At 37.5% G+C, this 20,605-nt stretch overlaps 2 protein-coding genes across 3 annotated transcripts; one reads left to right on the top strand and one right to left on the bottom strand.

Annotated features, from left to right (window-relative positions):
- Positions 1-7,279: 7,279 nt before the first annotated feature.
- rpl15 (ribosomal protein L15) lies at positions 7,280-12,144 on the bottom strand. Its single transcript, XM_067425911.1, has 4 exons — positions 12,080-12,144; positions 11,119-11,300; positions 9,404-9,540; positions 7,280-7,639 (listed from the first exon to the last, which is right to left on the bottom strand). Exons 2-4 carry the CDS (start codon positions 11,288-11,290, stop codon positions 7,334-7,336), a joined length of 615 nt encoding a protein of 204 aa, XP_067282012.1. The 5' UTR covers positions 11,291-11,300; positions 12,080-12,144; the 3' UTR covers positions 7,280-7,333.
- Positions 12,145-12,251: 107 nt separating this feature from the next.
- On the top strand, positions 12,252-19,351 carry nkiras1 (NFKB inhibitor interacting Ras-like 1). Of its 2 annotated transcripts, none has more exons than XM_067425220.1 (4): positions 12,252-12,465; positions 12,937-13,093; positions 13,448-13,689; positions 17,742-19,351. In XM_067425220.1, exons 2-4 carry the CDS (start codon positions 12,946-12,948, stop codon positions 17,982-17,984), a joined length of 633 nt encoding a protein of 210 aa, XP_067281321.1. In that variant the 5' UTR covers positions 12,252-12,465; positions 12,937-12,945; the 3' UTR covers positions 17,985-19,351. The 2 variants fall into 2 exon arrangements, with proteins under 2 accessions (XP_067281321.1, XP_067281322.1); XM_067425221.1 differs by having other exon boundaries at positions 12,256-12,465; positions 12,989-13,093.
- The last annotated feature ends 1,254 nt before the right edge of the window (positions 19,352-20,605 follow it).

Here is a 20,605-nt window from a genome sequence, read left to right as displayed (position 1 = left end):
TCTGGCAGCTCTGCTTGAAGTGGTCAGTGGTTTTCTAACCAATGTGCTACGCGAAACATCGACGCACACTCATGCGAACTGGCGGAACCGCTCGCTTTCTCCAAGAGCTAATGGATGCGGGTCGTCCCCCCTCCATACTCGGGGTGTGTGTCTCCGCCATAGCAGCTAGCCACGCTCCTATCGCGGCACATTCACTAGGGAAAAGTGATCTTATTGTGTGTTTTCTTAAAGGGGCCAGGAGATTCAGCTCGCCTTGCCCCTACCTCGGTCCCTATTTGGGACCTCGCCATGGTTTTGGAGGCCGTGAAGGGTTCCCCCTCCTAACCACTTCAGAACACGAGCTTGAAGCACATATCACTCAAAACCGTTTTTCTGCTGGCTGTGGCCTCGGTTAACCGAGTGGGTGGCTTACCTGCACTCTCGGTGAGCCCTTCCTGTCTTGAGTTTGGGTCCAGCAACTTCAAGGTTGTGCTCAAACCGAGGCATGGTTTTATGCTGAAAGTGCTATCAACCCCTTCAGTATGCAGGTCTTTGCACTGCTTAACCCGCGTCTTAGAGAGAATAAGACGCAAACATATTCTGCCCAGTCAGAGCATTGAGATTGTATCTAGAGCGCTCCGCCCCCTTCAGGCAGTCGGATCAGCTCTTCATTGCTTCGGTGGCCGCACTAAAGTTTGTGCTGTCATGAAACAGTCTCTCACACTGGATAGTGGATGCAGTCCCACTAGCATATAGGTCCAGGACCTAACCTGTCCTACAGGCATTTAAGCCCACTCCTCTAGAGGCATGGCCTCATCTTGGGCTTGGTCGTGTGACATTTCTTTGGAAGATATCTGTGCGGCGGCAGGCTGGGCCTCTCCGTCCACTTTTATCAGATTCTACAAGTTGGAGGTTCCAGCTCTACAAGCAGGGCTTCTCTCCATCTAGGCTCTATCTTGACCCTGGCAAACAGATTGCCTTACATTTTGGCCTGTACACATTAGTCCTTAAGCACTATTCATTCATCATAAGATCCGACTATGTCCGATCAGCTGTTCAAACGAACCGACTCTTCCGGTTCTTCATTCCCCTTATAAGCCGCCTCTGTCGGTGTCTCGGGGGTTTATAACATGTGCTTTGGGTATACTGGGTCAGTCAGCACACACGGCGCTTTACATTGTGTTCCCATACGTAATACGAGGAACCTCTCTCGAAAGGGAACGTACTCGGTTACTTTCGTAACCTCGGTTCCCTGAGAGAGAGGAACGAGTATTACGTTCCGTGCCGTGTTTATGCTTCTCAGGTATCGCTTCAGTCGATCTTAAAACCTGACACCTATGGCGAATTAGGGTCTTATATAGCCTCCTGTATGCAAATATAAGCACCTTTTTCGGCGGGCTTCTGGAACGCCCCCCATTGGTTCGTTCCTCTCAGCCGCCTCACCATAGGTTCCTGCAGTTGCCGCAGCCCGGCCAATCAGAGCGCTCCTCGCGCTGGGCTATGGCCGTGCAGCTCACTGCGCTTTACATAGATACCTTTATTAAAAGTTTTGCTTCACATTCTCGAGAAAAGGAGTTTTTCCCATACGTAATACTCGTTCCTCTCTCTCAGGGAACCGAGGTTACGAAAGTAACCGAGTACGTTTTTAAACACTTTACAGCAACTAACTAGTCGCTGTGAGATTCTATAAACCGAGTTTTCTCTACCTATAACCTACACTACCTGAGAAACATTTCGAAATAAACCAGTAAAATAATCTGGATCTACCAGCTCCGTGTTGTTTGGGGAAAAACCCAGCTACCTTTTAAAAAAACATAAAAGAAAACTGTATTAGTTATAATAACTGGACTCTTTCAGACCGGGCAACAAAGTCACCAAATCCACACGATGTAACGTCTAATAAAGAGACTTTAATAGCTCGCTAAATCGACTCGAGTTGCTGTAGTTCAGGGTCGTGAATAAATCAAGGTTTAACGCAGAAAGCGGGCGCATGTAGAGTGATAGAACGAATCTGAGCGTCGCTGCTGTTCTGTCTCCAGATCATGTGACCCACTTCACGACGGCTCCTCCTACTGCTGCATTAGTGTCATTATAACCCACTGACACACTTTCACTGCTCCTGCAGGGGCCTCTTGTGCACTCTCACCCCACACCTAAAGTGCACCGCGACTCCAGCAAACACAAAACATCAAACTGACATTTTGACAGTTAATTGCTGTGCACCGCGAAGTTGACATCTACGCCCCAGAGGAAGCCAAAAACCTTCCAATGACCATGAGGAATATATCAGGACAAACACATGATATGGCATTCAGCCTAGGTAATCCACAATATTGCTTTTGCACAATTAGAATTCTAGTATCAGTGGCAAAAAAATAATAAAAACAAACAAAAACTGATGTTTTTACAGTTTTAAACTACTCATTACTACAAAAGTAAGTTGTACATTTTCGTAAGTTTAATACAAAAGGCAGTCTGGCAGCAGCTAGATATTTACTTTATAACGTGTTAAATATGGATATTATTATTCTTACACAAACCCAGTGATTCACTTCATAAGGCCTTTATTAACCCCCAGGAGTGTGAACTATTTTTTATTATTGATGGATACAGTTTTTTGGGCTTTCAATTTTGGGCTGCCATTTACTGCCATTATAAAGCTTCGGATTAGCCAGGGCATTTTTAGTATAACTCTGACTGTATTCCTCTGAAAGAAGAATGTCATATACACCTAGGATGGCTTGAGGGTGAGTAAATCATGGGGTAATTTACATTTTTGGGTGAACTATCCATTTAAATGATCTCATGACATTACAATAATAATGAAAGTAAACAACATATAACATACAAACAAAATATGAGCCCCCCAAAAAATTGGCCTAAGGACACAGTAGGCTCTAGAAACCTTCAAGAAACTGATGAGCATGTGAGATGGTTCTCATACCAAACACTGCTGAGCTTTTCCATTCCATTTTAGGCTCTGGCCACAGAGGTCAGGGGTCATAGAATTATGACCTCCAGCTAAATATGCTCTCACAAACATTTTATTTAAAGAGATGCCACAAAGAAGCATTTTAAAAGACAGTCAAAGGCTGTTCCTGAATCAGAAAAAAACCTTCATGTGATAATCTTTTAATGTTAGGTATAACACAAGTGAACCTGACACTCATCATTTCTGAAGAGCTATATCTATAGCACCATTTCAAACCAGAGGTGGATAAAGTACACAACTCTATTACTTAAGTAAAAGTAACAGTACTATTAGTCAAATATTACTCTGTTACAAGTGAAAGTTCTAAAAACAGATTTAAGTAAAAGTACAGAAGTATTTGCTAAAAGTAATTAAGTATCAAAAGTAAATTTCATGTTTTATGTCAATGCTTTATTTGATTATTGTTGCATTGTATAAATGCACATTATGCCATCATGATGGTTTAAGCAGTCAGTGATGCTCTAGCCGACATAATTTCAGTACTTGTATAAAAGTTACAAAGCCCTTTACAAAGCTGCTGTCACTTTAAGGAATGTGAATGCACAGACCATACTCTTATCTGATATTCACCCAACTGTTTACTCTTCTCTTTTCCCCGACATTTACACTTTTGAACATTTTATGAGACATGCATCCAGTGTATCCCAACTAAACTAATCTTTAATCTTTTCAGAAAACTGATACATACTTTCTAATTATGGCCATGGCCACACACTGTGCCGATGAACCGCCTTCTTCCATTTTGCTAACTGATCAGTGTTCAAAAAATGTTGGGAAATTGCCTGAAAAAAAAACCGTTTAAAGAAGAAAAATCTAATCCACTGACTTTGAAAGCTGCTACAGAAAATAACTTTTGACTTTGAGGACCTTGATAGAAATGTGTAGTAAAAAAGCATATTTTTCTTTCAAATGTAGTAAAGTTAAAGTAATACGTTTGCAGAACAAAAACTCAAGTAAAGTACAGCTCGTGTATAGGTACAGTAGCCTACTCAACTTAGTGACTGTCCACCTCTGTTTCAATCTGACAGGAATTAAATCAAGGCTGTGTGGGTACATTGTTCAATGAACTGTGCTGTTTAATAACATACTGTAGCCCCGTTTTACATAAAAAACAGCATGTTGTTGTGTTATAATTTGAAAGGTAAAATGTATCAATATTTAAGAAAGAAATAATTTACCTTTTGAGAGTGTGTTTACAGTCTGTGGATAGCTGAGCTCCAGAAAATCAGTAATGAGGTAAAAGAACCACAAAGAACCAGGTCACAAAGGCTTCTTCAAGACGAAATAGAACTGTTACGCATAAAGAACCTTTAAATATCTTGTTTATTTTTCTTTGTTTTTTGAATACATTTGACATCTTTCATGCAAGTTGGATTACTACACTGTAAAACAATTTTGTTTGTATAACTTAAAAAAGTAAGTAACCTGGTTGCCTTAAAATTTCATTACAATTCCATTCAGTTTTTTCATAAAAAATTGAGTTGATACAATGAAGGATATTGGTTTAAAGGCCTAAATAGAAACTCAAAATATTGTATCTGAACCCAGGGGCGTAGTTTATGGGGGAGATGGGGGGAGGTAACCCCCTGATATTCAACCCCCCAAATCAGACAAAAATACTCCCCCTCCATTGAACCGATTGCGCCCAATGAGCCGCACTTTCACCAAAACAACTTTACAACACGAGTGGTGTTTGAGAGAGCACCGGAGTGTACACGGGTAACCCTAGTGCCAAAAATGAAAAGAAGCACTGCACAGCGGACTATATTTAACTGCTGGTCAGAGGGATGCAAAAAAAAATAAAGCATAACTTACTGAGAATAAGGCATGAGAATATTGTGTAATAGCTAAGTACACACCACATATATTTTAGCTAGCTAACTTAATCCATTGCAATGTATTTAGCTATAGCCTAACTATCAGTATAACAACCACAGCAGACGTCTGTTTTGCTAGTTCATTTGTCAATAGTGTCTAATTATCAATGACAAAAGTATTCACATCGGTGTTTGTTTTCTTCCTAAATTAATCTGAATTTTGAACGAATTGGATTATTGAATGATTTAAGTGACTGCTGGCGGTTTCAATACTTAATTTCTTTCTTTTTTATAATCTTTACCATGTTAGAATTTTATAAATGATTATACACAAATTTCATAATTTGATGAGGTGTATAATCTCTTAGTCTTAACATGTTTTTATAACATTCAAGGTAAATATAGCAGAAGTGTAGAAAGATCAGCAGATGGAGAGTAGGAGCAGGTGATCAGGTAAAGATGATGCCATTCAATCAATAAAGCTGAACTTTGTAAACATAGATCTATCTATCTATCATCTAAACATCTATCTATCTATGTAAACATAGAAGACATAGATAGATAGATAGATAGATAGATAGATAGATAGATAGATAGATAGATAGATAGATAGATAGATAGATAGATAGATAGATAGATAGATAGATAGATAGATAGATAGATAGATAGATAGATAGATAGATAGATAGATAGATAGATAGATTTTAAGGCAACCATGCAGGTCACTTATTTTTTTAATATTTATTTACAGTGTAAATACTAACAGGGAACACCAAATTTTGAGAGTTGCAGTCCAGTAGGCTTAATACAAATCTAAAACTTAATCACAGAGTTTAGTTTGTTTGATACGGTGCTCCAATCTGGACAAAAAGAAAATAAAAAAAATTAAATCTGCCATTTATGAGTTTATTTGATGAAGAGATTATTCTTGTTTTTTTAGTAAACAAAAGAAAATGTGGGGAGTTTGGAGTGTATATTTTAATGTTGGTGAATAGATATGGTCAAATAATTTCTACATTGAAGGGTACAATAATTTTTTATATATAATAAATAATTATATATATAAAAATATTTTTTAATAATAATTAAAAAAAAAATGCTGAATTGTACTCAGAACAGATTATATTCACTTATCAAAAACCTTTTAAAAAGGCAGTGGTGTACACACTACATTATCTACCCAACACCTGTTTAATGTTTTTTCTCATGTGCAACGTGAATGTACCCGCACATAATTTCCGATTTGCAAGATTCCCTCCTTAAGAACCGTATTCGTTTACTGCTAAATTGTAAAATATTTAGAGTATATCATTTACAGGATGATGATGCATCATTCAATATACTCTAAAGGGAAATAAGTTTTCATAGCAATAAAATGAAACGGGTCACGGGTCAAGATGCGCCAAAACTATCCTGAATATCATAAATCAAGGTTATCCTTGACACAATATTATTGTATATGTTAACTTTGTAGTTTGATAGGTGAAGGTATGCTAAAAATGTAATATTATGTAAACACAATCAATGGAATTACAAAATAATGATCTAAACTGGCATCAATAGGTTCATATAATTGAGCTCATTACTTTTTACAATGATGGCTGAATTTCATTGGCTGAGCTACATTTACATTTTTTTATAGTATAAACAATTATGTAAAAGCAAATGAAATTGAAAATGGAAGGTGATGTTTGTTTTCTTTCTCTTCCAACTCCCCCCATTCAGAGCACTGATAATCCAGATTTGATAATATGAAAGTGCGTGAGATTCCACCTACTTTTGCTTTAAAAAACTGGGACAAAATTAAGTCGGATTATCTGATCCTGGATAGCAAAACTTTGAAAATCTGTATCATTCTGTTAAAAAGAAATTGGACAGCATTTCAGATATCCAGTTGGATCAGATCTTGAATGGGTATTTTATATATATATAAAATAGTATTACATCAAATAACCCAATATTGGTTGATCGAGATCAAACCTAGTGTTGTTCAAAATTTAAGATTGGGATATTTTTTGATCCATTTATTAAGCCTTAATGAAGATTAAATTAGATTTTGCCCCCATAAAATCACAATGCTGTGTAGAGGACTGAAAAACTCAAGGGTTCATCACAAGACCAAATCGTCAAATGATCAAAATGTTGGTAAAAAAAAAAAAAAAAAAAGCACAGCAGATGGATTACCCGATCCTGAATAAATAAAAACTGGGATTCCTCTATCTGGATCATTCTGGTCAAGGCTAAATTAACAAGAGCCCAAGACGGTTAAAATTAGTTTCAGATTAATGGCTAACCTTATGGATAATTTTAACGGCTTTTCCACACAGTTGAAATTGCAGGCATGGGATTCTATTGCTATTATGTCAAACAAATCTTTGGAATTTAAACTTGTGCAAAATCCTCCATTAAGATAAAGGCCAATTTGTTAGCGCAAATAACCAAAAACACTATATTCTGTATATATTCAACCTAAAAATAAAGACACATCTCATGATCATACAAAGGTACTTTATTTGGATAAATGTACAGTTGTAGCACACGTTGTTTAGCGGTAACGGTGCAGCTGCAGGGTGTTGCGTCTCTTCCAGGCTGCATGACGAGAGCCACCAATGGTGAGGTGGAACTTGTGGCCCTTGCCCAGACCACGGCTCTTCTTCCCAGCAGACGTGAGCCCACGCATTTCCCTGTGCTTGTGCACAGCCTTGGTGATCCATTGCGTGTCGGGATTGCGCCTGATGGCTTTGTGGAAGGTGTCAATGAGGATCACTTCAAAGAACTTGTATGTGGAATCTTCACCCACCCAGTAAGAGTTCAGCACCCGCAGACCTCCGCAATGACGACCGGCACGCTCCTGAAAACGAACAGAGGGGTTAGAACACCAAAACAAAATAAATGGCCATCAATTGACATAAAATTAACAAGCATAATTTATGGATCATTTTATGCAACTTATGCAGTAGCTTTAATGATGAATACGTCTTGACAATTCATTAGGTATAGGGAGAAACTCCACATTTAATTATGTAAATTGAAGTAAAAAAATAAAAGCAGTATATAATTTACGCAAGACACTACGGCTGGGTATCGATTCAGATGTTCCAATTTACAAGCTCTCGAATCAATTTGATTTTGCTTAAACTCAATGAATTTAGTTTTGCGCTGTATTTGGACTGTAAATGCCGCTCGTTTTCAGTTCAAAAACCTATGAGCTAGGCGATAGAGAATATACAAGACTGGTAAAGCCGCTTTTCCATCGGGCCAAACGGTTCTCCTTGTTTGTTACCATACTCCATACTATGCCAAGCAGAGTGGTATGGATATGGTTTTGTTTTGAAGCGATAATGAGCTCTTTGCAATGTCATACAAATGAGTCAATTGTTGCCTTGGAGATGACGAGTTTACAAGAGATACGTGATATAAATATCATCTGCGTAATGAAGGATGACCAGCTTTATTGTTTTAACAGTATTATTAATTATTAGTTCACATCACTCAAATGGTTGTCCAAGGAAAAACTGGCATCCTGGCAACACAAGTATTCGATCCAGAGTGGCAACATCACGCATTCCAGCAGCACAGTAGTCGTGCATGCATGGGAATTCATCATACCCCTTCGCTTCAAAGTGTGCTCCCAAAAATCTTCGTTTGAAGGGCTATCGTATATTAGTATATTATCGTATATATATTAGTGTTGGTGATTAATTTACAGCAAAACAAAAAAATTACATCTAAGCTTTCATGTCCAAAAACATTTGTCTTGCATTTCATAACTCAGATGAGCTCAGTACCGAAACGGTTTCAGTCAGTTTATTTGTGAATGTAAATGTGTGTTGTGGGCTACAGAGTAGGGTCTAATCTTGCAAAAATTAAATCCTTTTGATACAAATAATTGTTTCAAATTGTTACTTTAATTGTTATATTTATTTGATTGTCACTTGCATAAGTGTCATGGGATTGTGCTTTAACGCCTTTAAAAAGAGAAAGAACTACACAGTACTGGAAACACATCTTTTATGCAGATATTTTTAAAATACTTTTTTGCGTCAAATCAAAGCTTGAAAATGTGTTTGTTGATGGTACCCAGGTAGCTCAAAGTTTACACTTTTGGTGGAGGTAAACCTATGAATGACATGCTAATAGTCAAACAAACTGGTTTAAAAAAATATTTTAAGTAATTTACATGCAGTACTTTCCCTTAAACAGGCTCCCTCCCCGATTTCACGCAAATGAGAAGTGACGTCAGAGAAACATCAGTAGGCTATAATTGATTATAGTCCATTCCCATAGAATCGTCCATGTCCGCATCATAGAAATTATTAATCAATCCGAATGCATTTTGACATGGTCCAATGATTATCTCGAAATGGGAACATTCACACTGGAACAGATGTGCGACAATGGGTCATTCAATTCATAGTATGCAACCCTAAATCCTTTAACAACCATTATTCTAAATTTGTGCCTGATTGTGTATATGGGCACTTTTAAGACCATTGTGAAGTGTGTATAGGATGTACATTCTAGCAAATCCAAATGGTCTAACTGAACAAAACATGTCAAGGTGTCTGTGTCCAACTGTGGATCATCTCCATAGGCTGAGATGCTGCTGACATACCTCAGCTACTGACTGCAGGCTGCGCGCAAACTTGATCTGGTTGACGCCATGGTGCACAGGTTTGCCGTAGGTGGCACCTTTAGGCACGGGGCGCTTGCGTCCTCCACGTCGCACACGTATGCGGTAGATGACGTAGCCTGTTTTGTCAAGAGCACAGAGGTCAGATACACATTAAAAGAAAATGAGGCAGAAATTACAGTTACAGGACATTCAGTAGAGTGGTTAAACATCTGATCGACTAAAATCAATGATTAAGCAGATGAATGAATACAAGGTGTGCGTCACTGGCATCACTATGTTCTAGAAGTGTTGTCAATCGTCACTTCCTAGAGTCAACTGGTCACCTTATTGCTGATAAGAGTACAGTTGTAATTTTTTTGGTCTGAGATTTGATTAACCAATCGCATTAGATGCGATGCCTAGCAATATTAAATAGTTAAACATTCGATTGTAAATTAAAATAAAATCAATTTCGTAGGCAGAGACTACATTTCCCAGAAGAACCGACAAAAAAAGCATTACAAGTAATGGTAAACAGCTTGGTTAGAAGATTAGTTCACTTTAAAATTAAAATGACCCCATGATTTACTCACCCTCAAGCCATCCTAGGTGTATGACATTTCTTTCTGATGAACCATCGGATTTATAAATTATGCTTCCAAGCTTTACAATGGTAGTGAACAAGGCTCACGAGTGTGAAGTTAAAAAAGGGCATCCATCCATCATAAATGTAATCCATATGGCACTAGGGGGTTAAAAGGCATTCTGAATCAAATCGATGGGGTTTTGTAAGAATATCCATATTTATCTATCAGTCACTGCCTGTGGCGAGGTTAAAGAGCAGGAGATGTGGAAGGAGCGTGAGGGAGGGAGCTCGGAGGCATATAAGGTCGAGCAACACCAGTCAAGGATGAGAGGACCAGGCCTAGACTTAATGTTATTTTTTTAATGTTTTATATTAATGGCAGCCATCCATGAGGGGTTGCCTGCGTTACTTTCAATTTGTTGGTTTTATTTATTTAAGTCTTAAATTTGCTGGTTCCCACGTCCTTCCTTATTACGAACATTACACTGCCATTATGAGGCATCAGGATATTTATTAATATAACAATCAGAAAGCTTGCTGCAATACTTCAGGCAAAACAACAGTTACATCACTTGCCCACTGCAGCACTGCCCCCACTGTCATTTTGATTTATATAGTAATAAAATCATTTAATTCAGTTAGTGAACAGACACTACAATCATAAACTGACCTTTTCTGCTCAATATAGTGTGAGCTGAAGGAGTCAGCACAGACCAGCAAGTCAGATTTCATTCATTGCTGGAGTGACGTGATGATTGACAAAATGACGACGGAAGATTTGTTTTTCAAAGCAAACGGTAAAATCATCTATTAAAAGCGAGTTTGTCGTTATTACAAAACATAACGTTTTGCGTTTTTCCTTATGAATAATTGGCTTATAAATTTCCTGAGTCACATCCTTAGAAAGAAGAAAATCATATACACCTAGGATGGCTTGAGGTAGAGTAAATCATGGGGTAATTTTCTTTTTAAAGTGAACTAATCCTTCAATTCATTTGGCCCTTTACCCCTCTCAAAACATAGCAAAAATGTCTGAAAAGTGCTTTGTGACAGATTGCTAATTATAAAAACCATGCAACCAGTAAAGTTACAATCGGGCAGTATCAGACAACCTGCTCACATCACTCACCTTGTTTGGCCTTATATCCCAATCTGCGGGCTTTATCGGGTCTGGTGGGTCTCGGAGCCCGGTGAAGGGAGGACAGCTGACGGTACTGCCAGCACCGAACACGGAGCAGAAATCTCATCACGTCGGACTGCTTCTTCCTCCATAACTCCTGCATGTACTTGTACGCTCCCATGATGCCTCACCTAAAACAAAAATTAGACAAATGTCAAAACACTGAGTTTATGTGAAATACATCAATATATCCAAGCTTCTTGCATGTGTAAATGTGTAGTTTTTTGTTTTACAAGTTGACATGATGCTCAGTCTAAAACTATTACAAACACCAATTTACTCACCTGCATGTGCCGTTTATGAGCTCATTGAGACTACATGAACAATTACATTTTAATACCAAATCAAAAACAGACCCATGCAAAAAGAAACCCTTTAATCTGGACAATCTTGTCAGGATAGTTGGGCATTTTATTCAAACATCACGTCAGAGTATAAATTCGCATTATCGGGAGTAACAATTATATATCATTTTCTAAACAGTTTCTTTAGTGGTGAATTACATAATCTATTGTAATGTGCCCATAAGTAGTGTCTGTTGTGTGTACGTTAGGGTCGGCATGTCGACAGTTACATTTGACATGTCAAAATACACAAGTCATAACTATTTCAATTACACTTTAAAATGCAATTCTTATAAACTTAATTTGACATTATTTAATACGTTTAGTTTAGTTCTAACAAAAAAATGGAAGGAACGTGCAAACTCCGGCATTACATTAGCTACCCTACTCTTCACAATTTAGCCCTAAAATTGATTTACAACATCATTATGGAGAAAAATAAGGATTCGATAGTATAGCTAAGATATTCCGCATTAAATACAGTGATTGTGTGATTTGGATGACATTAAATGCAAGGAGATATTTGATGGATTCTAAATGCAGAAAAATGAGAAAGTCTCGCTTACTTGATGGCGTACTAACCGGAAAGAGAGAGGGGAATTACCCATAATGCTTTAGTAGACTATTTTTTGCGTTTTTCCGGTTCCGTTGTTAAGGAGTTATGGGAAATGTAGTTTGTGTCTAAGAATTCGATATTATAAATCACAATCAAACGTATCTAACCGATTAGACACACTGCACTGAAACAATGTTACAAAACAATTATTCTTAAATCTTAGACCAAATAATTCGATTTTTTCCAGCGTTTTCTTATCAATGACTCCCGGAAGTGATGTTTGACAACACCTCTAGCACGTAGTGATGACACTAAAAGTCATATATTCACATTCATCTGATTTAACATTGATCGGGTTTTTCGATTATATGTTTATTGTCAAGCAGTCCGCGTAAGGTGAGTTATCATTTCTCAGTCTAGTAACTGTCATGAATGGCCTCACGTTAAGACAATTTAATGTATTTAATTTGACAGCCATACAAAACAATGATCATTATGTGTAATTTATTTAAGCTGCGCAATATTTAGTTTAGGTTTAAATACATATTTTCATGCACACTGGGGTCAAAAGTCTGTGACCACATTGAAAATAATTTTTCCATTTCAATCTAAAGAAAGAATAAAGAAACGTTTGCATAGAGGTCACTAATCAGATGCCAAAATGTGTTCATGATAATGAGAATTTCTTTCTCAATCATGCCATATAATTTTAATATGCCACTTAATATATGCTTTTCCAGTTTAAATAGTCAAATTGTTATGTACAAAAACGTGTAATGTGGAACTTACAAAAACAATTATAAGAATTGAGAAAAACTAGGAGCATTTTCATTTTCACATTCCCCTGTCATGCTTTTTCCACTGCTGCTCTGCTGGATGGTTCTGGATGTATCTCTGGATGTGTTTGTGTTTGTTTCAGGGCTGGTAACTATGGGTAAGGGTTGTAAGGTTGTGGTTTGTGGTATGGCATCTGTGGGAAAAACAGCCATCCTGGAGCAGTTACTGTATGGCACTCACACTGCAGGTATGTGTAATCAGTCCATTCAAAAGTCGTATCAAAAACACTCCCTTTCATAATTCATATAGTTCACATGACTCAAAAATGCAGTGTGCATGGCAGCTACCACTTATCGGCTTGATTAAAGTAAATGAGTAAATGATGACCACATTTAATATATTCAAATGAATATACAAAATATTCAAATAATAATATAAAAAATATCCTATCTAAATTGTCCAAAATGTATAGATCATGCATTAGTCAGAGAATCAACTCATGAATGATCCTGGGTTGTGCGTCATTCATAAAAGAATGAATAGTGAATGAAGATACATGTTTAAGTAGACATTTAAATGAAACAGGGCTGTCCTGTTTCAGGTGCAGAAACAAACGACACTCAGGAGGATATATATGTGGCCTCTGTCGAGACGGACCGTGGCGTGAGAGAGCAGTTACGTCTCTATGACACAAGAGGGCTCCGTGAGGGTCTGGATTTACCCAAACACTTCTTCTCAGTGGCTGATGGCTTCGTGTTGGTCTACAGTGTGGACAGTCTGGAGTCATTCAAAAAAGTCGAGCTCTTGAAGAAGGAGATAGACAAGTCCAGAGACAAAAAAGAGGCATGAAAATTCATAAATATTATTGACAGGACAGCCACATTATACAATCCTTTTAATAACATTTCCAGCTTATATTTCACCCCATAAAATCAATAGAAACTAAATATTGTGTATAAAGAAGAAGAAAAAGCATGGCGATAAATATATAGCCTACACAATAATGTCTAAGTTTGTGGTTGGTTTATTTGATCAAAAATAAGGTAAAAACATATAATATTGTAAACTATTATTATAATTTAAATCAGCTGTTTTATATTTGAATATATTCTAAAATGTAATTTATTCCAATGAAAGCAAAGCTGAATTTTCATTCTTCAGTGTCACATGATCCTTCAGAAATCATTATAATATGCTCAATTATATTTGCTCATTTTTTAAAGGGATAGGTCACCCCAACATTAAAAGGTTATTATTATTTACTCACCCCCAGGTTGTTCCAAACCTGTATGAGTTGTTTGTTTTTTTTGTTGAACACAAAAGAAGATATTTTAAAGAATGTTGGTAACCAGACAGTTTGATGGTAGCCATTGACTTCCAGAGTATTATTGTTTTCCTACTATGGAAGTCAATGGCTACTAATATTCTTTAAAATATATTCTTTTGTGTTTAGCAGAAGAAATAAACAAATACAGGTTACAAACAATTTGAGGTTGATGATCATTTTCATTTTGGGTGAACTACCCTTTTAACAATATAAACAGCTTTATTGTCACTTTTTATTGTTCACAGAAAATTTAAAAAAAATATTGTTATATGCATACACAGATCGACATAACATTATGACCTTGGAAGTTATGAGGTGAAGTGAATAACACTGATTATCTCTTCTTTACGGCACCTGTTAGTTTGTGGGATATAAGTGAACATTTTTCCAAAATGTTTTTGTTTAGTTTGACAGAGATCTGGGTCAGAGCATCTCCAAAACGGAAGCTCTTGTGGGGTGTTCCTGGTCTGCAGTAGGCAGCCAAGGCTCATTGATGCACGTAGGGATATTATGATTAAAAAAGGTGTCAGAATTCACAGTGTATTGCAGTTTGTTGCATATGGGGCTGCATAGCCGCAGACCAGTAAGGATGCCCATGCTGACCCCTGTCCCCAATCGAAAGCAGCAACAGTGAGCTTCAGAACTGGACCACGGAGAAATGGAATAAGGTGGCCTGGTATGATTAAGTTTTTTTTACATAACGTGGGTACATGTGTGTCGCTTACCTGGGCAACACATGGCACCAGGATGCACTATGCGAAGAAGGCAAACTGGTGGACACAGTGTGATGTTTGGGCAATTTTCTTCTGGGAAACCTTGGATCCTGCCACCCATGTGGATGTTACTTTGAACTGTACCACTTACCTAAGCATTGTTGCAGACCATGTACACCCCCTCATGGAAACAGTATTCCTTGGTAGCTGTGACCTCTTTTAGCAGGATAATGGACCCTGCCTCAAAGCAAAAATGGTTCAGGAATGGTTTGAGGAGCACAACACTGTAGCTGTGTCCCAAAGTGAAGTGCGCGCACTTCGAAGGCCGCATTTGAAGTGCGATTACGTCATACCGGCACTACGAAGACTGTCCCAATGTGAAGGCTGCACCCTCTGAAGTCCGCATTTGAAGTGCGATTACGTCACAGCGGCACTACGTAGGCTGTCCCAAAGGGAGAGCTGCACCTCTGAAGGCCGCATTTGAAGTGCGATTGCGTCACAGCGGTGCGACGAAGGCTGCCGCAATTCATGAGCGACTTCAAAATGCGCCCTTCGGTTATCAGGCAAAGGAAGGGTACAGCACATGGGACCTTCCCATAACTTCGCAGCCTTTCCTATCCCAGAATTCATAGCACACTGGTGACTACAGGATTTGACTGGTCCGCATTCCCGCGGCACTCGATCAGATTCCAGTTAAAGACGGTATAGCGGTCGGTAACTCAAGTGTAGCCTGGGTACTATTGAACACAACAGCGCAAGCGCTAGAAGTAATTAAAACGTCCAACGTTAGTGCATTCACACAGTTCCCAGTTCCCTGCCCTGAGCAAGATAAACTTTAATTTCCCCAATTTTTAAATGCTATTTATTTCTCAACCATTATCTCAAGAAGAGGAATCAGTCCATTATCACCCTTTTCGCTGTTTCTTTTTTTCCCATACACTTTCTTTAAATAGCCTTCAAAATATAATCTGCGCGGCGCTGTATTTTCGTCCTGCTCCCGCTATTCCGCACCGCACCATTCCGCTCGCGCAAAATTCACTCCGTGCTCACCCGCTATAAATTATTTTATTCCCGACCCGACTGATCCAGCTAAATTTAGATTTTGTTTCCAGAATCTATATTTTAAATGTCCCTTACAGAAAGAGAGACACTGGATAGGAATTGTCCGTGCAATCATTTATTTTTCTTACAGCCTTATGTCAACACCGTAACTAAAACAAATGCACAGAAAAATAGGCTAAATCAAATGTGACATCTGCCACTCAGAATTATAAGAAAAAATACAAACAAACGAAAACTGCTGACTTAGATGCTAAAATAAAGTTTTTTTATATATATATAGCTATATGAATGAATGAATGAATGTTCACTGCATGACGACGGTCAACGAAACATCGATCCTCCAAAGGCTGAATGCGTGGCCGACACAGAACAATTTAAATGGCTAGCTAATTAATTTTTATGCAAGTTATTTGTAAATTAAATGAACTGCTGTCTATTGTTCATTTTCGTTAACTTCAAACGTAGGCTAAATTAAAGAGAAGTGGTTTTTCTATAGCCTAGCTATTGTTTATTTTTGTAATGCACGTTATAATTTGTAGCTCCATTAAACACATTTATGTTTATACATATATTTTCTTGTCATGTAATTTAAAATGTGTAAATGAAAATAAATTGGTCTATTAGCCTTTTTACAACTATAGCCTATTTATAGACCAATAAAATAACTTAAGTTTAACTTTAGAAACAACACATTTTTATTATCAGCCAAACCAGAAGTTTGGAATAAACTGAAGAAATAAACTGTTAACTAATATTTGCAATTTGACAATATTTAACCGGCTACAGATTTACATGCTTATGGTCTAGCCCATCGTCGCAGGCTTTGAAGCGTGTCAAAACCCAATAGAAAGCTAAAAAAAAAGTGTATATATATATATAAGTAGTAGTATATGCTCCATTTCTCTTTTTAAAATCTCCTCACGAACGTCCGCTGTCAGAACCTGCTAGTCCATTAACGGCGCTTTGGTTCATTGTTGCCAAGTCTGGAATGGGGTTGCATTTAGGCTACTGTTGCTTTGGGGTGTTTGTAGCCTATAGTCCACAGGTTAAGTTGTCTTTACTTAAGCAATATTTCTACTGCCCGCGCCCCGCATTTTGGGATATTTTGGCCCATTCTGGCTGTGATTCCGTTACTTTTGAATAACAATTGGAGGGGTTTTATTATTCAGACCTGGCAACCCTGTCCCTCGGTTCGCCCTTCGTGCACTTCGTGCACTTTGAAGGCGTGGCCTGGTCTGGCCTTCGAAGTGCATGGCCTTCGAAGTGCGCACCCTTCACTTTGGGACACAGCTTGTGTTTGAGGTGTTGACTTGGCCTCCAATTCTCCAGATCTCAATCCAATCGAGCACCTGTGCGATGTGTCCAAGCACGATCTATGGAGGCTCCACCTCGCAACTTACAGGACTACTGCTAACATCTTGGTGCAGATACCACAGGACACCTTCCATGGTCTAATCGTGTCCATGCCTCAGGGTTGGACACCATTAGGGCTGTTTTGGCAGCAAAAGGGGGAACTGACACAATATTAGGAAGGTGGTCATAATGTTATGCCTGATAATAACCTGTTAATAACATTTGAAAAACTTGAGAATTACAAACATACTCTAATAATAAGAGATTTTAGTATGTTAAAGATATCCCTGAAAATAGTCTCAAAACATTTTTTTTGATTTTGGAGTGAAATAGGACTGGACGATCTAATTTTATGAGATTGACCTTCACCCATGATAATGTGCTATGATCTGGAGTGAGCTGTGAAGATGTTCTCACGCTGACTGGATTTGCTTGTGCAGGTGATGGTCATCGTGTTGGGGAACAAGTCTGACCTGCGGGAGCGTCGACAGGTGGATCAGGATGCTGCCCAACAGTGGGCACGTGGGGAGAAGGTCAAACTTTGGGAGGTGACCGTGACAGAGAGAAGCTCATTAATTGAACCCTTCACCAGCCTAACCAGCCGCCTCACACAGCCGCAGAGCAAGTCTGCCTTTCCTCTGCCCGGCCGCAAGAGCAAGGGAACCCCCTCCAACGACATCTGAACACAGCACACTACCACAGTTTCAGCACTATATTTTGGTTGTCCATTCTTTGTTCAGGGTACTTAAGATGTTTAAGGGCTTCTAGAGAAAGAGCTTAGCTAGGACTAGACCTACACACAAATAAATGCACTCATTTTTTAGGCTGTGTTTGTGCTCAGTGATGGGAAAAGGGTAGAACATAGATGTGGGACACTCATCAACGAACTGCTGCATTAGCGTGCTCTTGGCTTACTATAGTCAGTCAATCACAAAAGTTGTTTGTTTTGGAAGAAATTTTGAGAAATGCCCAAGGGTTCAGGCAAAACAAAACCATTCAGACCATTTTGTTTTGGACCATTCAGATTTAAGGTTTGTTGTCAGTTACATCAGTTAACACAAATTAAACAATGAAAAGGACTTCTTAAGCATTTATTAGTGCTTATTATATTACTTATCTCAGTTAAATATTAAAATAAAATCAAAAGTTGCATCTGTTAACATTAGTTTATGAACCCAAGCTAATGTGAACTAACAATAAACAGCTGTATTTGAAATAATGAACGTTAACAAAGATTAATAGGTACTCTGACAAATGTATTTCTTATTGTTAGTTAATATGAATGCATTAATCTTGCTGTTTGTTTTTTAATTAGGAACTAAAACTGTAAAGCAAAATATTTCATTCTCATTACCCCAATTCCTCAACATTTTTAACATTGAGTTTTTGTAATTATTCTCATTAATTCATGAAAAAATACTGTAATGTTTTTTGTTGTTGTTGTTGTTGAATCTGGCAGTACAACACATACTACTATGATCATTGCAATTTAATTTGAATTTTTTTCTATATTATTGTAATTAATTATGCTATTGTTTTCATAAAATAGTTTAAAAAATGTTTTATTATTATTTTATTTGGGGGTGGAATCTGACCTGGACTTATACAAAATGGTATAATGGCATTGTATAAAGAAAATGGACCGTTTCACTCCTTTCATGTCCTTCAGATGTGAACTTCAACTTTATTCAGCCAAGAACTGCCATCAAGTGCTTTAAAATGACATTTAATAATAATAATAAAAAACATTATGTTGTACTCATATAGTATGATGTCTTCCAGTATTATTTTTAATTATAACTATAATCTTAGCTTTACAATCCAAAAGCCATGTATATAATCATGTAGCTAGTGAGATGAAGCTGTATAGGTTATCGATTTAAATAGCAAAAATAACATATGACGGGATATCTCCATAGGTTATCTAAAATTGTGATATTCTTGTCTAGGCACAATTTATATAACGGATATTAAAAAAAGACACGTCTTATGCACTGTAATGTTGTGATTGAACAAAATAAATATTTATTGACATGCTTTCTGCTTGACACTTTATTTCAGTTCATTTTAAAATGTGCACATCAATTAAATTTATTTTCAATTGTGAGTCTTATTTTGTTCCAAAATAAAAAGGAATGAATATATATTTTCCTTAAAGAAAATTTTAGGACCACATGACAACCAAGAACACCCCACCAACCCCCACCCAATTCTCATTACCACAATGTAAAATCTGATTCTCATTAATCAGATAAATAATAAATTAAAAGCAGCACAACAAATACTACCAGCATGTATAAATTATTCACAATTTAAATACATATTTTTATTTGCATGTACTGTAATGAGAATGAGTTTTCACAATATACTGAAGTCTTAATCATATGTACAGCTAAAGACACTTTATTACCAAACGTTTTGGGGACATCTGCCTTTACATGCACATGCACTTTAATGACACACCATTCTTAATCAACAGGGTTTAAAGGGTTAGTTCATCCAAAAATGAAAATTTCTCATTAATTACTTACCCTAATGTTGTTCAAGACACGTAAGACCTCCGTTCATCTTCAGAACACAAATGAAGATATTTTTGAAATCCGATGGCTCAGAAAGGCTTTCATCGACACCAATGTCCTTTCCTCTCTCAAGACCCAAAAAAGGCACTAAAGACGTCGTTACAAAGCCCATCTCACTACAGTGGCTCTACAATTATTTTATGAAGTGTCGAGAATAGTTTTTGTGCTAAAAAAAAAAACTAAATAACGACTTATATAGTGATGGGTCGATTTCAAAATAAAGTTTAGAAGGTTATGAATCAGTGTATCGATTCATGATTCGGATCGCGTGTCAAACTGCCAAACTGCTGAAATCACGTGACATTGGCAATCCGAATCCTGAATTGATACACTGATTCATAACCGTTCTAAACTCTGTTTTGAAATCGGCCCATCACTATACAAATCATTTGTTGTTTTTTCGCACAAAAACCATAAAATTGTAGAATCACTGTAGTGAGATGGGCTTTGTACATCTTTAGTGCCTTTTATGGGTCCTGAGAGAGGAAAGGACATTGGTGTCAAAGAAGGCCTTTCTGAGCCTTCGGATTTCAACAAAAAAAAAAAATCTTCATAAGTGTACGGTTGTCGAATACATATAATTATTGACAGAAGTTTCATTTTTGGGTGAACTAACCCTTTAATATTGAGTTGGCCCTCCCTTTGCAGCTACAACAGCTTCAACTCTTCTGGGAAGGCTTTCAACAAGGTTTAAGAGTGTTTATGGGAATTTTTGACTTCTTCTA

Source organism: Pseudorasbora parva, chromosome 19 (assembly GCF_024679245.1).
Source record: "Pseudorasbora parva isolate DD20220531a chromosome 19, ASM2467924v1, whole genome shotgun sequence".
NCBI classification, from domain to species: Eukaryota; Metazoa; Chordata; class Actinopteri; order Cypriniformes; family Gobionidae; genus Pseudorasbora; species Pseudorasbora parva.
This window is presented reverse-complemented; position numbering and strand designations above follow the sequence as displayed.